This window comes from Myodes glareolus, chromosome 23 (genome assembly GCF_982192425.1).
Source record: "Myodes glareolus chromosome 23, mMyoGla1.1, whole genome shotgun sequence".
NCBI lineage: Eukaryota > Metazoa > Chordata > Mammalia > Rodentia > Cricetidae > Myodes > Myodes glareolus.
Genome location: NC_142048.1, coordinates 55,395,679 through 55,416,123, shown reverse-complemented (window position 1 = coordinate 55,416,123; position 20,445 = coordinate 55,395,679). Strand labels below are relative to the sequence as shown.

General features: G+C 48.9%; 1 protein-coding gene across 1 annotated transcript; it reads right to left on the bottom strand.

Annotated features, from left to right (window-relative positions):
• Positions 1-5,651: 5,651 nt before the first annotated feature.
• On the bottom strand, positions 5,652-15,459 carry Atp4b (ATPase H+/K+ transporting subunit beta). The gene is made up of 7 exons (XM_048456230.3): positions 15,348-15,459; positions 11,813-11,941; positions 9,493-9,606; positions 8,976-9,175; positions 7,981-8,037; positions 6,880-6,990; positions 5,652-6,218 (listed from the first exon to the last, which is right to left on the bottom strand). Exons 1-7 carry the CDS (start codon positions 15,457-15,459, stop codon positions 6,057-6,059), a joined length of 885 nt encoding a protein of 294 aa, XP_048312187.1. The 3' UTR covers positions 5,652-6,056.
• Between the last annotated feature and the right edge of the window lie 4,986 nt (positions 15,460-20,445).

The following is a 20,445-nucleotide window of genomic DNA, read 5'->3' as shown; positions in this document are numbered from 1 at the left end:
GCACTGATTTGCAGAACAATCTTGAAAATGAATAGAACTGAGCCCTCAGACTTCCTAATTCCAGACTCTACTGCTAGAGTCATCAAACACTGGTATGCGCAGGAAGCCAAACAAACTACAGGACTAGCAAAGCAAGGAAAACCACACATTTGATCAAGTGTTTTTGAGCTGACTAATGGGGGAAAGCAGAGACTTTTTTAACAAATGGTGTTGGGAGCACTGAGTACCTGCATGCAAGTGAGTGAAGGGTTGGCGGAGTGCCATCTAAAAAGCCAAAAGGGGACTAAAGAGACGGCTCGGGTTAAGAACACTGGCTGCTGGCTGCTCTTGCAGAGGACCCAGATTTGATTCCTAGCACCCACGTGGTAACTCACAACCATCTGTAACTACAGTTCCTGCAACTCTCGTGCCTTCTGATTTCCACATGGTACACGGGCATACATGTAATCAAAACACCCACACATAAAGTAAAATTTTTTTAAAAAAAAATTAAAGCTAAGATAGACCTAAATGTGAGATTTAAAACTATGAAACTTAAGAAAACAAGGCAAAACCTTGCAGTGTTGGATTTGGCGATAATTTCCTTATGACACCAAAGATATCAGATGAAAAACAACACTGTAAGCCTCAAGAAAAAAATCAAAGCGTGCATTGGAAGACACTATCAACAGAGAAATGCTCACCCATGGGTATTAGTTCCTTTTTCTCATTGGTGTGGTAAAACACTTAACAAAGATCCCCTTGAAGAAAGGGCTAATATCTGCTCATGGCGTGTGAGTCTGCAGTTCACCATGATGGGGAAGGTATGGCAGCAGGAACACAGGACAGCCGCCCATGCCACATCTGTGATTGGGAAGCAGAGAAATGAGTGCTTGCTTGTCCTCAGCCCGTTTTCTCCTTTTACATAGGTCTGGATGCCAGTCCATGGGATGACGTCATTCACATTTGGGGTGAATCGTCGCTGTCCGGCTAAACTTTTCTGGAAATAGCTTACAGATACCCTAGAGTGTTTCTATAGTGATTCTAAGTCTCCTCTAGGTGAGAGATTAATCATCACACCACAGCATGAAAGAGATGTGTGCAAACCCTGCGAGAGAAGTCATATGTAAAATGGAGAGACCCCTTAAAACGGAGCAGCAGTAAACAGAGCGCTTGGTGGGGAACGGGCAAGGCTGTGATTCAGTGCCTCCCTGTGGAGAACGGGCAAGGCTGTGATTCAGTGCCTCTCTGAAGATCGGCAGTGATCTGAGGACCTGAGAAGGTGCTTGACAGCGACAAGAATTGAGAAATGGGAATTAGAACCATAAAGAGATGTCACATCACTTTGAGGATGAAGACGTGACGCAGAAAATAGAGTAAATGCCAAGTCATTATGCTTTGGATCTCTAAATGCCAAGTCGCTACTGCTTGGACCTGTAATGGCCCCTCACAGCTTTTGTCTGGGGTGTGGTTTTGCTTCTTTGCTGTTGTTGTCTTTTTAAGACATAGTCTCCAGTATCCCAGACTGACCTTAAATTTGCTGCGTAGCTGAAGATGGGCATTAACTTCTGTTCTTTCTGCCTTCGACTCCCAAGTGCTAGGATTACAAGCATATGTCTCCATACCGGGTTTATATATGCTTTGATTCTAACCCAGCGCTCTGTACAAGCTAGGTAGATCCTACCAACCGAGCCCTGTTTCCAGCCCAAGGCCCATACAGGCTGGCCCTTAATGTGACACTTTGGGAAGTTGGGGTATTTTAAGAGGTGAGGCCTAGTGGGAAGACTTCAGTCCTTTTGGGGATCTGCCCTTAAGAGGAATCCTGGAATTTGAAATTTTTTTAAAAAAGTTTTCTGTCTTCTGACCATAATGTGAAAAGATTTATTCACTATGTCTTGCCATGATATTGTGCCCCTACTAGATACTTACTAGGCAATAGGTCAACCTGGTTAACCTGGAGGCCACAACTGTGAGCCCAAACGAACATTTGTTCGTTACTAAGTGGCTTATCTCAGACATTCACTTTAGCACCAGAAAGCTGAACAACTGGTACATGCTGGTTAGGATGCAGGAAGTTGAATTCCTGCTGGTGGATATGAGAAATGCAGTCACCTTAGTGGAAAACAGAGGTCTGTCCCTTAAAGCATCAAAAACAGGAATTTGCTGTATGTGGAAAACCTTGGACGCAGGTCCCGAAGACACATTGAGCACTTAGGATCACAGCACCATTGATCACCAATAGCAAAAAGGTACAAACAACCCAAGTGCCCACCCATAAATGACATAAAGGACAAGACGTGGATGATACCCACTAAAATTCTAAAACTTTAGTCTTGACTGAGAAGGGAATTCTGACACATGATGAAACCTGACAGTATCAGCCAGTCAGAAAAAAATACTGTATGGTTGTAACTGGATGCTTTTCTCTCTCTCACCTGGTCCCTTTGGACTGGTTTCTCCTCTGCCCACCGGTCCCTACAGCCGCTTATGAAATAATCATTCAGAGGCTTAATATTAATTATAATTGTTTGGCTGATGGCTCAGGCTTCTTATTGGCTAGCTCTACATATAAATTAACCCATTTCTAATAATCTGTGTGTCACCATGTGCCCAGTGGCTTGCCGGTCATGCTCTGGCATCTTACTTCTCTAGAGGCTGTTGACATCTCATTGACTCCGCCTTCTTTCTCCTCATAGTTCTGTTTGGATCTCCCGCCTAGCTATATTCTGCCCTGCCATAGGCCAAAGCAGATTCTCTATTAACCAAAGGTAGTAAAACATATTCGCAGCATACAGAGGGGAATCCCATATCATATGGTTCCACTCATATGAGGCCCCAAAGTTAGACTCAAAGAGACAGAAGATGGAGTGGTTGTCAGGGCTTGGGGTGGGTAGTAAGTGCTTGGTGGATGTAGTGATTGTGTAGGGAGATGAGGAACACTGTGGGTAGATGGGGACAATGGGTGTGAAGCGGTGTGAGCAAGCAGGTATCTCTGGCTGCCCTAAAAAAGTCAAGTTGCATATTTTATGTTAGGAAAGAAAGACTGCCAGACATGAAAGAGGATATGCTATATAGTTTTTGTCCACTTGACACAAGCTAGAGTTTTGAGAGGTGGGAATCCCAACTGAGAAAATGTTTCCATAAGCTCCAAGGCACACTTGTAGGGTATTTTCTTAATTAGTGGCTGATGTAGGAGAGTCCACCATTGTGGGTGGGGTCATCACTGTGTTCTACAAGAAACCAGGCTGAGTAAGCCAAGAGGAGCAAGCCAGTAAGCAGCATCCTTCCGTGGCCTCTGCATCGGCTCTCGTCTCTAGGTTGCTGCCCTGCTTGAGTTCCTGTCCTGACTTCCTTCAGTGATGGACTACAATGTGAAAAAACTTTTTCTTCACCAAGTTGCTTGGTCATGGTGTTTCATCATAGCGATAGTAATCATAGCTAGTACAAGTTGGTCCCAGGAGTGGAGTGTTGTGACAGACCTGACTGTGTTGTTTGGGGGAGGATTGTGGAAGGACTTTGGAACGTTGGGCTAGAAAAGCCGTTGAGTGTTGCGAGCTCGGTGAGCTGTTCTGTAGGGGAGTGAAAGAAAGGAATATTGAAGGCAGTGTAGACGATGGAAGCCTGGCTTGTGATGGGTCAGAGGGAAACAAGGACTCTCCCAGGACTTCTGGATTAAGAATCTGTGGTTCTTGTTAGCTGGGGCTGAGAAATTAGCTGTGATTAACAAGAGACCAGAAACAATAGAGTAAAACCCGTGCTTTACTGGCGCAGTAGATGCTGGTCAGCTGGAGCTGAGTGATTGTTGACGAGTAAGATGAGACCTTCACCACTACGGTGAAATCTTCTGGGAAGTGTTTCCTCAGAGTCCACACCCACAAGCTGTGTTCCAAAGTTGGTCAAGGTTGCACCTTATGCTGGTGGCTGAATTTGGTACTGTAGGGGTCTCCCAGGTATTGCTGGTTTTGAAGTGATGACGGAGTCACGAAAAGCAGCTGTACTGTGAGAATCCAGGTTAGGGCACTGGAGAAGGTGTGACCTCCATAATAGTTGAAGCCCTAGAATTGAAAGGTTCACTGAGGCTTGGCACCATGAAGAGAGCCTATTGTTGAAAGTGCAGCCCAATTGCAACAGAGACCCCAGCATTTTGGAGATGCCAGTGCCATGGGATGAACACCAAGAACAGCACAGTGGAGCAGAGCCAGCTGGAGCCCAGAAGACAAACTGTGTGTGCTGCAGAGGGCAGAGCCGGAGAAGTGACAGAAACCCTGTGGAGGAGCCCAGTAGATTGTGTTTGGGTTCCAGACGTCGGACATTGCTTTATTTACACTGTTGGGAGTTTTGTTTTGCTTTGATCTGATTGTTGCTATGCCTTGGTCCTTGGTTCTTCCCTCTTGAAGTAAGAAACCATTTAACTAATTTTTTTTTATTTTTACAAGCACCCACAGTTGAGAGATTTTGAACTTTTAAAAGAGATTTTGGAATTTTAAAGAGATGAGATATTTTAAAGGAATGAATTGTTAATGTTTGCATTTGTAAAGGCTGTGGAACTTTTAAAGTTGTTTATGTTCTTATGTGAGATCTCAGGGATGAATGAGAAAGGAAAGGTTGTGGCTTTACAGTGACGTGTTTGTGTGTCTAGGCACAAGGGATCCATTGTGCTGACTGGTTTTATGTCAACTTGACACAACTAGAGTCATCTGAGAGGAGGGAACCTTAGTTTAGAAAATGCCTCCATAAGACTGGGCTGTAGGCAAGTCTGTGGTGTATTTTCTTAATTAGTTATTGATGTGGGAGGGCCCAACCCATTGTGGGTGGAGTCATCCCTGGGTTCTGTAAGAAAGGAGGCTGAGAGAGCCATGAGAAGAAAATCAGTCAGCAGCATCCTCCATGGCCTCTGCATCAGTTCCTGCCTCCTGGTTCCTGCCCCGTTTGTGTTCCTGTTCTGACCTCCTTTGATGATGTGCTATGGAAGTGTAAGCCAAATAAGCCCTTTCCTCCCCAATTTGGTCACTGTGTATCATCATAGCAATAGTCATCCTAATTAAGATGGAGAGCTAGATGTTTTACTTGGCTTGGTCAAATCAGTGGACGTTTCTGAAAACCTCTGTTTGCTAATGGAAATTAAGATGATCCCTTCCCCCAAGTCTTGAGCCTCGAGTTTCTTTAAAATATTCTACAGAGTGCGGAACATAAAAGGAGTACACAGAACGGTAGATGCATGTCTACGTCTTACACCCCAGGAAGCCCTGTATCCGTTGCACCGTGTATGTGCATGTGTTTGTGTCCTCCTGTGCTGTGTTCTGTCTCTGCTTGGAAGAGACAGTGCAGGCTCTTTTGATGCGAAGGAGGCCATAAGAAGTGTGAGCGTCTTGAAGGAAAGAGCCTGAAACCTTGGAGGCTAAGACTGGAGATGGCCACAGGGTAGGTCTGTGGGCAAGGTGGCAGGCTGTTTGTGTGGAACTGAGTGTCCCTGCACCTTAAGCCATCTCTGAGCTGTGTGCCCCAGTGACTGAGGTGCCAAGGACACTTGTGTTGTGACTGACATCACAGAAAGGCTTTAAAGAAAAGAGCATTTGGTTCTTTGCAAAATTTTCTCCCGCCTCAGGAAAGACATGACTTTTCCACACAGAATAAGAGTAATTTTAATATAGTTTGTTTTATGGCATGGGGGTTGGAGTCTCAGAGGCACAAATTGGGAATGCGTCATGCTGGGGTGACCAGTGTTACACTGATATGGACCCTTAGTTCATATTGAAGTTCAGGAAAGACAGGTGATCACCGGGCAGTAACACCGACAGATGGGTCACTCTGGGGTCTCTGCAGCGATCACAGGACTCTGGGCTCCTGTGGTAACCCCACAGCTACAGCTGGATTGCAAACCTAGAAGGACTTAGTAGAAAGCTGGTGGTGTTCGGGGGGTGCTGGACAGAGCATGGTGTCCTGGTGTCAACAATGGGCGGTGGTGGCAGCTCTGAACTGTGTTGGAAGCGGCTGTACACGCTGCCCGGCAGAGGGTGTGCCATCAGGAGGGAGGGGCCTGCTGGGCATCGGTAGGTGTGGAAGATCACTTCTGCTTCTTACTTCTGTATTGTAAGTTTGAACTCCACTTTCCCTTCGTATGGGTCGTGGGGATTGTCGAAGGTCACATGGTCTGCCAGGATCTTGCACACGATGAGGACTTCTGTGTTCTTGGGGACGTTGAGAAGCTTTGCTGCCACCAGAGGGTTACTGTAATGGGGCTGGAGTGGGAGTGCAGGGGAATGAGATGCTTGAGGGGAAAATAACCCTAATGTTAAAGCAAAACTAACTGAAGAAGGGAAGTGATAGGCATAAAGGTCTCTGTGAGTCTATCTTGAGGGAAGGCCTGTTTGGCCCAACGGAGCTCTTGGATCACAGAGAGACTGGCTTTTGCCCACAGAGCAGGTAGGATAGGAGTTCTGACAATAGGGGACACAGGATGTGAACGTAAAGTGGGGGGAAGCACACAGTGCAGAGGAAATGCTTTGGAGCAGATCATAGATACTAGGAGGCTGTGGGAGACCCTGCACTGCAAAGGAATCAGGTTGACATTCACATTGGGGGGTGTGAATTTCTAGGTGGATAAAAGAAGTGTCCTGGACTGGCTAAGTCTTGTCTTTCTTTTGTTTATTTTTCCTTGTTTCTTGTTTGTTTTTCCAAAATAAGATCTCTTGCAGTTCAGATTGACCCTGAGCTTGTTGCTATGGTAGCCAAAAAGACCTTAAGTTCCCCATCCTCTTGCCTCCACCTCCCAAGTGCTGGGATTACAAGTGTGTACCCCTTTGCTCTGCCTTTGTCTTTTTTTTTTTTTTTTATAAAGCCCATTGAAAATGGCTTTCCTGTTGCTAAGTAACTTAGCAAGCAAACTGGGGCCAGACCTACCTGGGCTTTCTTGCCGTAGTAGGGGAAGTAGTGGAGGCTGAAGGTACCATTGGGTGGGTAGTACTCAACCTGCAGGGGCTCAGTGTACTTCCGGGGGTGTCGGTGATCATCCTGAGGAGGAGAGAACGCAGCTGAGTCTAGGAAGCACTGGGGCACATGCTCCTTTGTGTCCAAGTACACATGTGAGCTATGTGTGTACCGTGTGACAAGCACTGGTGGCAGTGCCAGCGATCCCAGCAAAACTTTGCATGTCAGTGCGGTAGGGTCGGCCTTGCACCTGGTCAGCTTTCATAGTCAGTCCCGAGAGCCTGGCAAGGACCCAGTTCCTTAAAAGGCCAAATCTCAGCCACTTCCCACCCCACCTATTCCATTTGAGAGTCCCGGGAGAGTGGTGGAGTTGGGGAGACTGGTGTTGGCTTATCGGCATGTGAGATGAAAGCTGGCCAGGCCAAGGGCTCGTTTGCCAAAGCCAGGCTTGGGGTCGGGGCAGTTTTCTGGATTAAGTGTAAACACTTGTTCCTGGGAGCTATTTCCTTTCCTTGTTGGAGTCAGACCTGCCCAACGGGTAGCTCATGTTCATCCAGGAGCAATGACCTCTCAAATCTAAGGTCAGCCTGTGTATGGCCACAATCATTTAAAAAGTGAAGAACAAACACCTGAAGCCCTAGGGACAGAGGTCTGAGGAGACAAATGTTCCTTGGATCACTCCCGGAAGTGCCCTTTTGACATGTCAGTTAGGGCTCAGCATTATAAACAAACCTTGGGAAACATTTAGTGGAGGTAAGTTTATTATTCAATATTGTACTTAGTCATTTTGTAAGAGATTAATGCCACCTAAGTAGACATACTAAGCCCCATTAAGCAACAACGCTGTTGGTGGTCTGGAATATTTTTATAAATAAAAACTATAGACAGTGTGGGGGTAGGATGATGAGTGACCCACATCGATGCCAGGCTTTCTGGGTGCTGCACAAACCTGGTGATGGGGAACCCCAGCTACAGCATTATTGCATTGTGGTATCCAGACAATGCCTGAAGGTGACAGTTGGCACGTGCTCAGGCTTAACTTGGGTCCCGTCCCCCAACCTCAGCTGTACTCACCTGGAAGCTGCAGTCCACTCGGGGGGCTGTGTTGTTGCTGGGCAGGAACTTGACAATCTGGAAGAAAGGCTGCGATGTACCCCGGTGTGCAGGTGGATACTCACGCGTGCTTCTGAGTATCCCAGACTCCCCCTGGGGTACTGGGTGTAGGAGGGCAGCTGGCAGTGGCAGAGCGTTCGCGTCTGCTGTGGTGATGTGTAGCAGTCTTCCTTGCTGCAGAATGGGTCTACCTGCCGCTCTCAGTGGTCCCCAAAGCCTCACATTCCTTCCCTAGACTTCTCAAGCCTCAGCCATTGTCCCCTGAGCTCTGAACAGGACCTGCCTTTGGCAAGAGCGTCAGCTGCCACATGGACAAGTGCAGCCCTGATCACACCCCGCTCACCAGGCAGCTCTGGGGAGACCTTATACTCCGTGAAGCTTTGTGGTAGACTCAGTGCATGAGTGTGTGACTTTCTAAGACCTTGTAAAATGGAAATGGCAGTGAACCTGATTGGGTCTCACCTGCCACTTGGTCCTTTGAAGAGTGACCCCAAGTCCCTGTTGCCTGAGTGCCTCTCAGCTTGACTGCATTTCTTCCTCTTGCTTACGGTGCCTCTGTTCTTAGGGCATTGGTGGGACTTACTGCCACCGTTTTCAGATACCACTGAAGCCCCAGTGATTCCTGTAGGACCAACCCTGAAGGACTCCTGTTTCTGGGGCAGAAGGAGGCCGTGTAGGATACCCCAGCTCCTCCCAATCTGAATCCACAATGCAAGGCCCTGCTGGTGAAGAGGTCTCCTTCATTAGCTCTGTGTCGTGTTTATACAATATTTATAGTTAAAAGGCTGGCAAGACACTGTCTGAGTAGAAAATTCTAGACTTGTATTTAAGAGCTGAGCATAAGGAATATGAATGGAGTCTGAGTGGGGCATGATAAAGGGCCCAGGACCTTAAGTGTGAGGAGGGGGTTCCTTACCACTCCAGGGCCACCTCCAAAGTGGGGCCTTGACACTCACCCTGTTCATTTTAATAATGAAGCAGGGTTTTCCCTCCTCGAAGCCGAAGTTGGGGTCCACCAGGCCCGAGCAGTTCTGCAGCATGTTTGCAGTGAACTTGCAGGAGAACTTGGTGTGGTTTGGAGCTGCAAAACTCTCCTGGAAGAAGTACTTTTCAGAGGTACAGTTGATGCTGTCCTGCTGGGATGCTGGGGTGTAGCCTGTAGAATATACAACTTCTCATCAGCCAGCCCCATGCTGTCCAGGGAGGCGGTCCCAAGACCCATCCCCACACTGTCTGTGGAGGAGATCCCGAGTCCCCAGCCCCACACTGTCTGTGGAGGAGGTCCCGAGCCCCCAGCCCCGTACTTTCTGAGGAGGAGATCCTGAGTCCCCAGCCCCACACTGTCTGTTGAGGAGATCCTGAGTCCCCAGCCCCACACTGTCTGTGGAGATCCTGAGTCCCCAGCCCCACACTGTTCGTGGAGGAGATCCCGAGTTTCCTCTGAGACACACTGCTGCATTTGTGTTCACCTACCTGCTAAGAAACTGTGGAGGATGTCTGTGAGGCCAGCCCAGGAGGTGTTTTCAGAGACATTGTAGGAAATCTTCAGCCCTCTGTCCCCGTACACATCAGGTCTCAAGGTTACCCCTGGGAGGAAAGAGCAGCTCCTTGATCGGTTTCTCTGAGTGCTCACTTACACTGAGCCCTGCACCCCGAGGTTATCCAGTCTCACACAAGTCCCAACCACAGGTAGATGCATCTGACGTGGAACCAGTTCCTCACCCTCCTGGGTGGGAGCTGCAGGACAGGCACCCTCTAGCCAAGATAGCTTGGCAGGGATACTAAAAAGAAGGGCCCAAGGCCTCTGAGGACACAGGTCCTGGGGCCCTGCCCACTGCAGAATATAGTACAGTGGGTACAAAGGTCTGTCCTGTCCCCGAGACTCTGAATACCCATGCCCAGTAATAGTGATACATGTTCCACAGGGTTCTAAGGGTCTGGGGGAGTCATGAACAGGATTGGTGCAGTGAATGCTAGCCTCTGGGGAGTGCTCCTCATTGTCTGTGGGTGGGTGTCTTGGGGAAAGGAATCTAAACACACATCAGGTTTTTCACTTGGGAGCCAGCGTAGTGGCCCATGTCTTTAATCCCAGCACTCAGAAGGTAGAGGCCAGCCTGGTCTACATAGAGTTCCAGGACAGCTAGGGCTGCCTCAAAGGAAAAAAAGAAAAAAGGATTTTCACTTGGGTGCCGGAGAGGTGGCTCACTGGCTAAGAGCACAGGCTGCTCTTCCACATGACCCAGGCAGGTTGGCTCCCCAGCATCCACATGGCAACTCCTAACTGTCTGTAACTCAAATTCCAGGACAAGCTAGGCACACACTTACAGGTGTACAGACAGACATACAGGCAAAACACCCATGGGCATAAAAAAAATACCTTTTCATTTGGTGTGGGAGAATTGTCTGTATTCTGTCAATCATGTTTTAAATAAATGCTGATCGGCCAGAAAGGAGGTGTAGGCGGGAAAACCAGACAGGAAGTGGAAATGATGCAAGGAGAGCAGGAGAATTCTGGGGAGGAGGAAGTTGATTCCTCCCACTCCGGCCCAGACCACCGAAGCAGCAGGATGTGATCTGCCCCACTGAAAAAGGTACTAAGCCACATGGCTAACGTAGATCAGAAAAATGGGTTAATATAAGCTACAAGAGCTAATAAGTAGTCTGAGATAATGGGTCAATCAGCTTTATAACTTACTGAGTCCTCTGTGGTTGATTTTCTCTGGGACTAAACAGCTGTGGGGAACCGGGCAGGACAGAAAAATCCCAACAAGCCTGGCCCCCTCATGTTATATTCATTTGTGCTACAAGATAGCTCAGCAGATAAAGGTGCTTGCCACCCAACCTTAATGACCTGAATGTGATGCCTGGAACCACACAGGAAAGAGAGAACCAACTTCCAAGGGGCTGTCTTCTCATGGCACATGTACCGCGGTGTGTGTGTCCCCACACACCCGTGCACACAAGTAAACAAAAATGTAAGAAATACTTTTAAAATACTGTGCTGGTTCTAATTAAATACGAACTCATTGTAATAGGCTAAATGGGGAGGGAGGTGTCACCGAGTCCCTTGCTATCTGCTACCCATCCACCGACTGTTGTTTTGGTTCTTCTAACAGATGGGATGTAAGGGATTCAAGCTCATGGTGCAGACTCATGCGCAAGTGGCCTGGAGCCGCCCTGCCCATCTCTGTCTTTTTCTAGTACTGGTTCACTCCTGCCTCCCTCTACATGAAGTTACTCATTCTTTCCACAAGCGTCATGTGGCCTTTGGTGGGGAATAATCCCCAGTGTGCTCAATGGGTCCATTCCGTTGCTGGCTTCCTGTTTATGTGAGCCAGGGCTTTGCTGGTTTATGGGTGTCATGAAAAGAAGAGCTATACAAGATTTCAAGGGTAAAGGACTTGATTTTCATGTTTCTCAACCTCAGATGGCAGGGTCTCCTCTCTCCTCTCATCAGTCCCAGGGATTACTGAGCAAGGGGGAGTTTCCACCCCAGATCTTTTTCCTAGAACCCCCAGACCTGCTCCCTGCCTGCAGTCTCTTGTGTGTTCTTCCAGATACTTCCCTGTGTGCATAAGCATATATATGAATGCACAGGCTTCTTGTCCCAGTGACCCTCTCTCCTAACCCCCTTTATTACTTAAAACTAAAGCCAAAATCAGTCATTTTGGAGTCATTGTCCCTATTGGGAGGCTGCAGGGCTCCTGCACTGGGTGTGTGCAGGGGAAGGGACCTGCTGTGCCCCGTTGTGTGCTGCCCCAACAGCGTTGCCAACGCCCTCCTGACAACTTACCTGGTGACTTCAACTGGTCTTGGTAGTCTGGGGTGTAGGGGTCGATGGTCTGCATCAGCACGTAGATGCACAAGGCAAAGAGCCCTGTCATGACCACGTAGAAGGCTGCATAGTAGAGGCTGATCCACACTGAAAAGAGAGTTAGAAGTAGCAGCCTTAGCTGTGACAATGCACACGCACAGCCCGCGGCTCCCTTCATCTCCAGTACAGAGCACAGCTGGCGCCATGCAAGGCACTCAGGTTGCTGTGCCATCAGCACCTCTATTGAATTCTAGAACTTTTCATCTAGTTGGCATCTCCTGAGCTCTTTGACAACCTCTTACCCTTACTCCCTAGTCCTGAAGCTAGCCGTCTACTCCGTCTCTGGTCGTCGTTGTCGCCATCGTTTTCTTCTTCTTCTCCTCCTCCTCCTCCTCCTTCTCCTCCTCTTCCTCTCCTCCTCCTCTTCCTCCTCCTCTTCTTCTTGTTCTTCCTCCTCCTTTTCTTCTTCTTCTTCTTCTTCTTCTTCTTCTTCTTCTTCTTCCTCCTCCTCCTCCTCCTCCTCCTCCTCCTCCTCCTCCTCCTCCTCCTCCTCTTCTTCTTCTTCTTCTTCTTCTTCTTCTTCTTCTCCTTCTCCTCCTCCTCCTCCTCTTCTTCTTCTCCTTCTCCTCCTTCTCCTTCTCCTCCTCCTCCTCCTCCTCACAAACAGAACTACAGGACATGTTCATGCCAGTGTGTGGGCTCCTGTTACTCCCCTTGCGTCTTAGTGACAACTATGTGTGCTTGGTGGACTGATCACTGTATCTACAGCTACTGTGGCAGGGTCCCAGAGCCTGTTCTGTACCCTGGAGTTGCTTTCCACACTGCAGGAAGGAAAAGAGGGAAAGGCATCTGTTGGTCAAAGTGCCCCCGAGTGCATGGTTGCCTGAGAAGGGCCATGGCTGAGTATACCTGGATTGTGCTCTGAGGACCTATCAGGTACTTGCCCTGTGTCCTGCAGAGAAGAAGGTTAACGGATGAGCTGGGCAGGCCCAGCTCCTGTGGTTCCCAGCCCTGCTGCTCAAGCATCAATGGAAGGAGATGTTCCAACCCTGGTGTGAGCTGGGATTCCCGGGCTCTGGAAGACCCCTTTGATGACGTTCCTTTTGAGTCAGATCCTAGGGAACCACAGCCCTATGGGGCATGGCTTTGGGCTTGGGCTACTGGGAAGTCCTCACAGCTGTGTTTTGAATGATTTCTAGTCATGGGAGCCACTGCCAAGAAACATGCTGCCGGAAAAGGGTCTCTGTGCTGACCATGACTTTGCTTTTCCTGGGAAGGTCTCTAAGAACATGGGATGCTCCTTCCAAATGCTTTCTCCCAGTAAGTCTTTTTTTTTTCTTTTTTCTTTTCTCCCAGTAAGTCTTTCGTCAGTGACCCAAAAAGTCAAGACCAAGTCAGTGGGGACAGAGATGGTGGGAAGGTCACAGGCTGGAGGCCAGCTGTGGGTTGGTAAGGCCTCCCAGGAGGGCCAACACAGCAGTGGCCTATGTCAGAACTGTAGTTCCATGAAGACCTTGTCCTCTAATTGGGTTTGGCTGTAGTAGTGGCCAATGACTGTCACTGATTGTCAGGGGGTTGTCAGGGCTGTACACCTACTAAGGGGTGATTGTAGGGGTTGTCAGCGTGGTACACCCACTTAGGGGTGGATGCCCAAGCATGTTTGGGAAGGGCCAAGAGAGGGAGTTTTCCATTGCAGAACTGACGGCCACTACAGGCTCCTACCTGATGTGGCTTCTGTCTGACTCATCTACCCTCCTGGGACCTGAGCTCCCACAGGTAAATCTTGGTTTTGTTTGCTGCTTGTTCATCCTGCCTCACAAACCCTCTTCCTGACTATTCAGCTCATGGGTGTGAGCCAGGGCTCAGCATCTCCTAGGTGCAGATGAAGGATGCCAACCTTGCTACCATCAGACTTGGTTCTCCAAGGGGGGAATGCCATGGAATCTCACATGAGAGCTCCTGGTGGTAGAAGTTCCATGTCACACACAGAGTGAGGCCCAGGTGGCACGGTATGCCCCAAGTCACTGAGATGTCAGCTGTTCTCAGCCTGTGGGCTCCAGCCCCCATTTCCTTTAAGTACCTCGTGTGCCTCTTCCCCTAAGAGTAACTTGTGCCGCTCCTTTGTTTCTGTCATCTCACTTGGCTTATGCTCTCTTCAGCCACCAGACACCGAGGCCAAGTCCTTGGGTCAGGCTGAGAAACCATTCCAGAAAGTTCCGAGTGGCATTACAGTCATCAAGAAGGCTTGCAGGAGACTTGGCAGCTAGAAGAACCTCCTGAGAGATTGGATGACAGTTCCACCATCTACCCCAGAGCCCCATCTGCTGTCCCTTCTTCAGGTGACCCACTTCCTGGGATGGCCTCAGTACCAGCTCTGCTTCTGTGTTTCCCACTGGTGTATGGTGTCTTCCTATTTCTTCCCGGCTCTGGAATTGATTGCATTTTCAATATAACCGTCATTGGGAGGTCTCTGGGTCTTGAGGAGGATGTGTATGCTTCTCATGTGGTAGCATGTCCAAGCTGGGCTGAGACTAGCTGAATTGTAGCAGAGTTGAGTCATTAGGTACTGCCCTTTGTGAGTCTACTCTCATCTCGGTTCTCAAGGCCCCTGAGATGGGAGGTAAAATGTCAACCAAAGTGGCCTTTAATTTGTGCACAGACTTGAAGGATCTCGGTCTGTATCCCCATGTGGCTGCTGGGGGAACCCAAAGGAATAGTGCCTGGGGCTGCCGTCTAAGGAGTAAGGTGGCACACATCCTATATCCCCCAGTGATGTAGTCTTGCAAAATCCTCACCACACCCACCCCTCAAGCTCGGTCTGTAATTCCCATGTCCTGGAGAACCCGAGGGCCATCACTTTTGGGGGTCTCAGGAATACTTCCTGCTTGTGGAATATGTTCTCCATGAGGGGATGTCCTAAACAGTGCACAGCCTTCCAATCTATGAAGACCTTTCTGTCCCTAGGGTGGCCCCAGTAGGAAGGGTCCCCCCAGGTCACCACAGGGCAGCCATAAAAAAGGGACTCAGTGGACATATCTCTCTAGCCCACCTTGTTCACACTTGAAATGACAGCAGCACAGGCCACTTCAGATGCAGCCTGGAAATCAGAGAGGTCTCCAGATGTGCCCAGCATGTTACAGTCATGACAACTCTCACAACAGAACAAATCCACTGAAGTAAATCCCTGCCCCCCCATTATATGAACAAGAAACTGCCATAACTTAAAAGATATTAGTTTCAGAAAGAGCTTTAAAACGATGCTTCAAAATCATGGATGAAAAATTGGGGCCAGTCTTGGACCTGCTTTGAAGGTGTTCTGTAATCTGAGCCTCAGGGCCATCTGGGGACCCCAGGGCCATCTGGGAACCCCAGGGCCATCTGGGAACCCCGGCTTCTTGCTGAGAGGCGAGGCATGGCCTGCAGTGTGTTCCCAGGTGTCCCGGCAGGGCCTGGGTCCTGCAGGCTGTTAGCTCTCTGCCTCATCCCATGCCCCCTTCAGAAGGTCCACACCTACCCCACCGAGCTGGGGTGCGACCCAGCATCTGCCCAGTGTCCGGGTTCCAACAGTAGTGCCGGAATTCGGCCATGCGCTGGCTGCATGACTTCTTCTCCTGTAGGGCTGCCATGTCCTCTCCTGCTGGCCTGGACTGGGCCCAGGGAGTGTCCTCTGAGGCTTATAGTCTCCCCTGCCTGAGGCCAAAGGCATTGGAGCCAGCTATCAGTTCCCCATTATCACCTCTACAAACACAAGGGAGGCTTGGGGCTTGCCGGGTATCTGCCCTCTACTGTCCCAGAAGTCATTTGGTCCTTGGGATGCCCTTGGCTGACAAATTAATCTCCCCTGATTAAGTTGAAGGGAAGTGTTTCTACTAAGAACAGCCTTCCAGGTTGTTCTTTCTCCTTCAGGAGGGAAAACACAAACTGGCATGTTCCAGGTCAAATGTTGCAGGCCTGAGATCTGCCATATCTGCCACTCAGGTCTCTTGGACCTTGAACTGCTTGTTTAAGACTCCCCTCCTCATCAGGGTGGTAGAGAAGTTGCCTCAAGTGTGCCCACAACTTCCTGGAATGGTCCCACAGGCCTGTTTTTCTCAAGATGGTGGTCGGGGCAGAGTCAATGGGAACATCAGAGGGAACTGGGTAAACAACGGTGAAGGACAGCATTGGGCAAAAGTGGAGGTGCTGTCAGGGAGGGCGCCTGTCTTCCAGTCTTTGCCATGAGGATAATGCTCTCCTGCCCTTGGCTGGAGGTAGGACCAGAGCACCTTTAAGATTCCTTGTGTGTCTGCAGGGAGAATCCCACTCCCGGGATCTGGGGGTGCTTCCCCGGCTTTGTTTCTTCTGTCCCAACTTCTTGCCTATGAGGTTCTGATGTTGGAGCTGCTGGGTGGAGCCTCTGCGGGTGGATGGGCTGCTGACAGTTGGATGCCTGCAAAGGTCCACTCAAGAGTGTACGTGGACAACACGCGAGGGCTACAAATGCTGGTTGGCTGTCCCCACCCGGCACTGGGTAGGTGTTCCTCTGCCACTGTCTTGTGCGCCAGATGGGAAGAGCTCCCCAAATGCTCTGAATGTGTAACCAACTCAAGTTGAAAGCAGTGTCCCATGGCTAGGTGTCTACTCCTGAAAGGGGAGGGTCAGCCAAGGAAGGGGAACATGCTCTATACCTTTTCATGTGTAGCTAAGACAAAGCCTGACCCATGTGAGTGGTCACCGTCGGGAACTCATTACTGTCACATCTACGTAGGCTTTCCCTCCCAGTGGCCGCGTAATCAAACTGGATTCTTGGGAAGAAGAGCAACCCAGAAAAGCGGTTGGCTTTCATTTTACACCCCCCCCATATGATTTAGTTGTAAATTTAAAAGAATTTACATCCTTGTATCCTGGATGCTTCTACCTTCTCAGAGAAGCAGCCTTGCGCACTCTTTGGCACAGACCCTCTCATGATAGGATTGTAAAAGCAAGTGAACAACAGTGGTTGAGATCTTGCCACTCACAACCTGTGGGTCCAGGGCCTATGTGTAGGTACATGACGGTGCCTGTCAATCTGGGGCCCATCTTACATGGGCCTAAAGGTGCCCCCATGGACCTGGATCCAGATGTGCAGGGTCTGAGAATTGCCTGTAGGTCTGGAGCCAGATGTGTGGGCACCTGAAGATACCTGTGGGGCTAGAGCTGGCATGTGTAGACCCAAGCCTGCAGATTGGCCAAGAGGGCCCTGAACGTATCTGAGTACCTAACCATCATTCATCTCTTAGTGGGCATGGAAATGCTCTATGTGTGAACAAAACATGAGCTATTTCTGGACCTCATTGAGCTCCATCTTTCCACCTCTGTGTTTCTGGACCACACACAGACTGTCAGAGTGACCCGACCATGTGCCTGTGGGAGCAGGGACCGAGATCTTGGTAGCAGGTAGTTTTCCCATAGTGCACTCTGGGAATGCAGAACTGGTGCCCCACCAAAGAACTTCAGGAAAAGGAGCCCCAGACTTCTACCCCACCTGGCAGGTGTGAAACCCCCCTCTCCTCCACGCATGGTGTTAGTGGCCAGCATAAATGTCACAACGATTTTGCAGTGATGAAAGGGGACTGAAGACATGCTCAGTGGCTGAGAGCACAGGCTGCGCTTACAAAGGACCTGGGCTCAGTTCTCAGCATCCACATGGCGGCTCACAACCATCCATAACTCCAGTTCCAGGGCATTTGATTCCCTCTTCTGATCCCCGTGGGCACATGCAGGGCACTTACATACATGTTGGCAAAACACTCATACACGTGAAAGAAAAATAAATCTTTTTTAAAAGTGCCTGAAGAAAAGAATAATCAAGCCAGAGTTCCACATGTAGAAAAAAAATCTTCAGAGGTAAGGGGAAATTCTAGACATTGTCAAATGAGGGAAATTAGAGAATGTGCTGCCAGCAAATCTGCCCAACAGGGTGGCTAGAGGGCTCAGTGGTCATGCCACTGGGTCTGGGTGGCAATCTAGACAGGCTCTAGTGACATCACCAAGGGAGAAGGAGTTCGTGGGAAGCCACCCACGCTGTGCTTTGTCCTGAGCCATAAGCACATGGAATCTTTGTTCTCCTGACTCATCGTTTAGCTTCAGCTACGGTTTGTGTTAGGGTAACCTTCTGGGCTCCGTGCCTTTGGCTGTTGGAGAGAAGTAGGAAGATTTTGGGGCAGTTCTGGGACCCTTTCAAGCTAAAGGCAGAAGAACTCCCTTGAAGCTGTGTTAGCTTCAGACCCATGGGAAACAGAAATGGACATTGGACAGAGAGCATGGATGACTGTAAAGCCAGAGTCCAGTCGAGGCACAGAATGCCAATAGATGGCCCGAGAAATCCACTGACTCAGCAGTACAGTCAGCGATGCAGGCTTCTGGGAAGGGAGGCTCAGTGACAATGAGGCGTGACCTCTAATAACTCCAATTTCCACTGGACTTTGACAAGGAGGGAAAAGACCCAAAAAACCACCTGCCTCCACCAACTCCTTCCATTAAACAGGAGCAGGTACCACAGAGAGAACACAGGAAATTAAACGGATGTCTTAGAGCTGGTCTTCCTCCCATATGGCCCAGCTGTATCACTCCTGGTTATTCATCCGCAGGACTCTGGGTCAGCACACCCCAGAGATGCTCGTACATCGGTGTTTACCGCAGCTGGATTCCCAACAGCTGAGTTACAGGAGCAGCCTAAGGGCTCAACAGCGGAGGAATGGTTAAAGAATATATGAGATTTTCTTCTCAGACACACACACACACACACACACACACACACACACACACGCCCCTGACAGCACAACACAAATTTCCTCCAAAAAGAGAATGTGCACTGTGGTGTGGCCCTGGGTCTGACCATGGTGGGATTTGTATCAAAGTATGCTAAAAAGCCTTTTTACCTTAAGATCTCCTGCAAAACACAACACGGGAACAATAGGCTTTCATCATACTATTTTGATGAGGTTTTCCGATAATAAAGTAAAATTGCAAATTATTTGTTCACAAGGTTTATGGTGTGAGGGACTGTGTGTGTGTTATAATGTGCATGTGAGTGTATGTGTATTTATTGTGTGTGTGCGTGTGTGTGCATGCACGTGAGCACGTGCGACTTTGTGGAGCTGATTCTCTTCTTTCGCCCTGACATTTCAACAAATGATACTGAAGTACTTGGACCTTCGTTGGAAAAAAAAGCCTCAACTATATCTCCTACCTTTTCCAAAAATGAACTCAAAGTGGATCATGATCTTGAATGTAAAAGTGAAACTCTAACCCTCGGGAGAAGACGAGGATGGAATCTGTGAACCTAGGGTTAGCCAAAGAGCCCTTAGACTCAACACCAAGAAAGGAATCCATAAAAAGAAACTTGTAAATTGGACAGAACCACTTCTGCCCGTGAAATCCCAGGGATAAATGAAAAGGCACCTTGCCACCTGGACAAGACGTTTGAAATCACCCATCCGGCACAGGGCCAGGCGCAGGACAAATAGGCAAAGGATGCTTCAGATTCAGTGATTAAAAACCAGCCCCACAATTAGCATATGGTTGAAAATGCTACCCAAAGTGGAGGCTTGGCTGGTACACTGACCTGCAGGAAAGGTTAAACCCCAGGGAAAGGAAAGTTAAAACCACAAAAAACTGGGGTTTGAGAGATGGTTAGGAGCACTGACTGCTCTTCCAGAGGACCTGCGTTCAAGTCCCAGCACCCTCATGGCAACTCAACAGCCATCTATAATGGGATCTGATGCCTCCTTCTGGCATGCAGGCATACATGCAGGCAGAGCATGCATACATTGAAAAAGTACATCAATAAAAATTTTAAAACCCCACAAAGAACAAAGAAGTCATTTCATTTTCAGGAAAACAGGTGGAGCTGAATCTTATCATGTTGAATGTTGAATGAAATAATAAAATGTCACATGTTCTCCGACATATACAGAATAGAAACAAAGCTATTACCAGAAAAGTGAAACTAGAAGGGAGGGGGATTATTTGGGAAGGAAATCAGTGGGAAGAGGAGGGAAACCAGAGAGTAATTGTGGGAGGGGATATGTTCAGAGTACATTACGCATGTATGAAAATGTCACAGAGAAACTCATTGTTTTGTACAAGTGATATATGCTAATGAAGACCATTACCAGGGCAGGATGGTCAAACAAGGAAGCTTCCAGTCCTGTCAAGGATGCGGGTGTCCAGCTTCAATGGCTGCTGGTGGGATGAAAGATAGGCACACCCTGGAAGTCAGTTTTCCAGTTGTTTTTAGAGCAAGCACATAACTTCCCAGAATTACACTCTTGGACATTTATCCCAGAGAAGTAGAAATCCACAGACAAAAATACAGTAACGTTTACAGTAGCATTGTGTGTAACAGCCCAAACCTGGAAAGAATACCAGATGTCCTTCTCTGGATGCCTGGTTAGATCATGGAGCCTCTGCATGGATCATGGACCAACAGTCAGCCACAGGAAGGAAGAAGCTTGCTGTGGGCATCTGCCTCCACTTCTAGAGAGCTAGTCTCCCAAAGGGCCCGTGCTCACACAGCACCCTTGCAGTAGTACAGAGTGTGGACCTGTGGGTGCCTGGAGGGTTGAGGGTATGGGAAAGGCTTTGTCTAC

Excerpts from the sequence above, each read along its gene's own strand:
- Atp4b (XM_048456230.3), bottom strand. The coding sequence starts at position 15,459 with ATGGCAGCCCTACAGGAGAAGAAGTCATGCAGCCAGCGCATGGCCGAA. Across the intron at positions 9,176-9,492 it reads CCTCCACAGTTTCTTAGCAG|GCTACACCCCAGCATCCCAG; the intron begins GTAGGTGAACAC and ends TATATTCTACAG. Across the intron at positions 6,991-7,980 it reads GAGTGGACTGCAGCTTCCAG|GATGATCACCGACACCCCCG; the intron begins GTGAGTACAGCT and ends TCTCCTCCTCAG.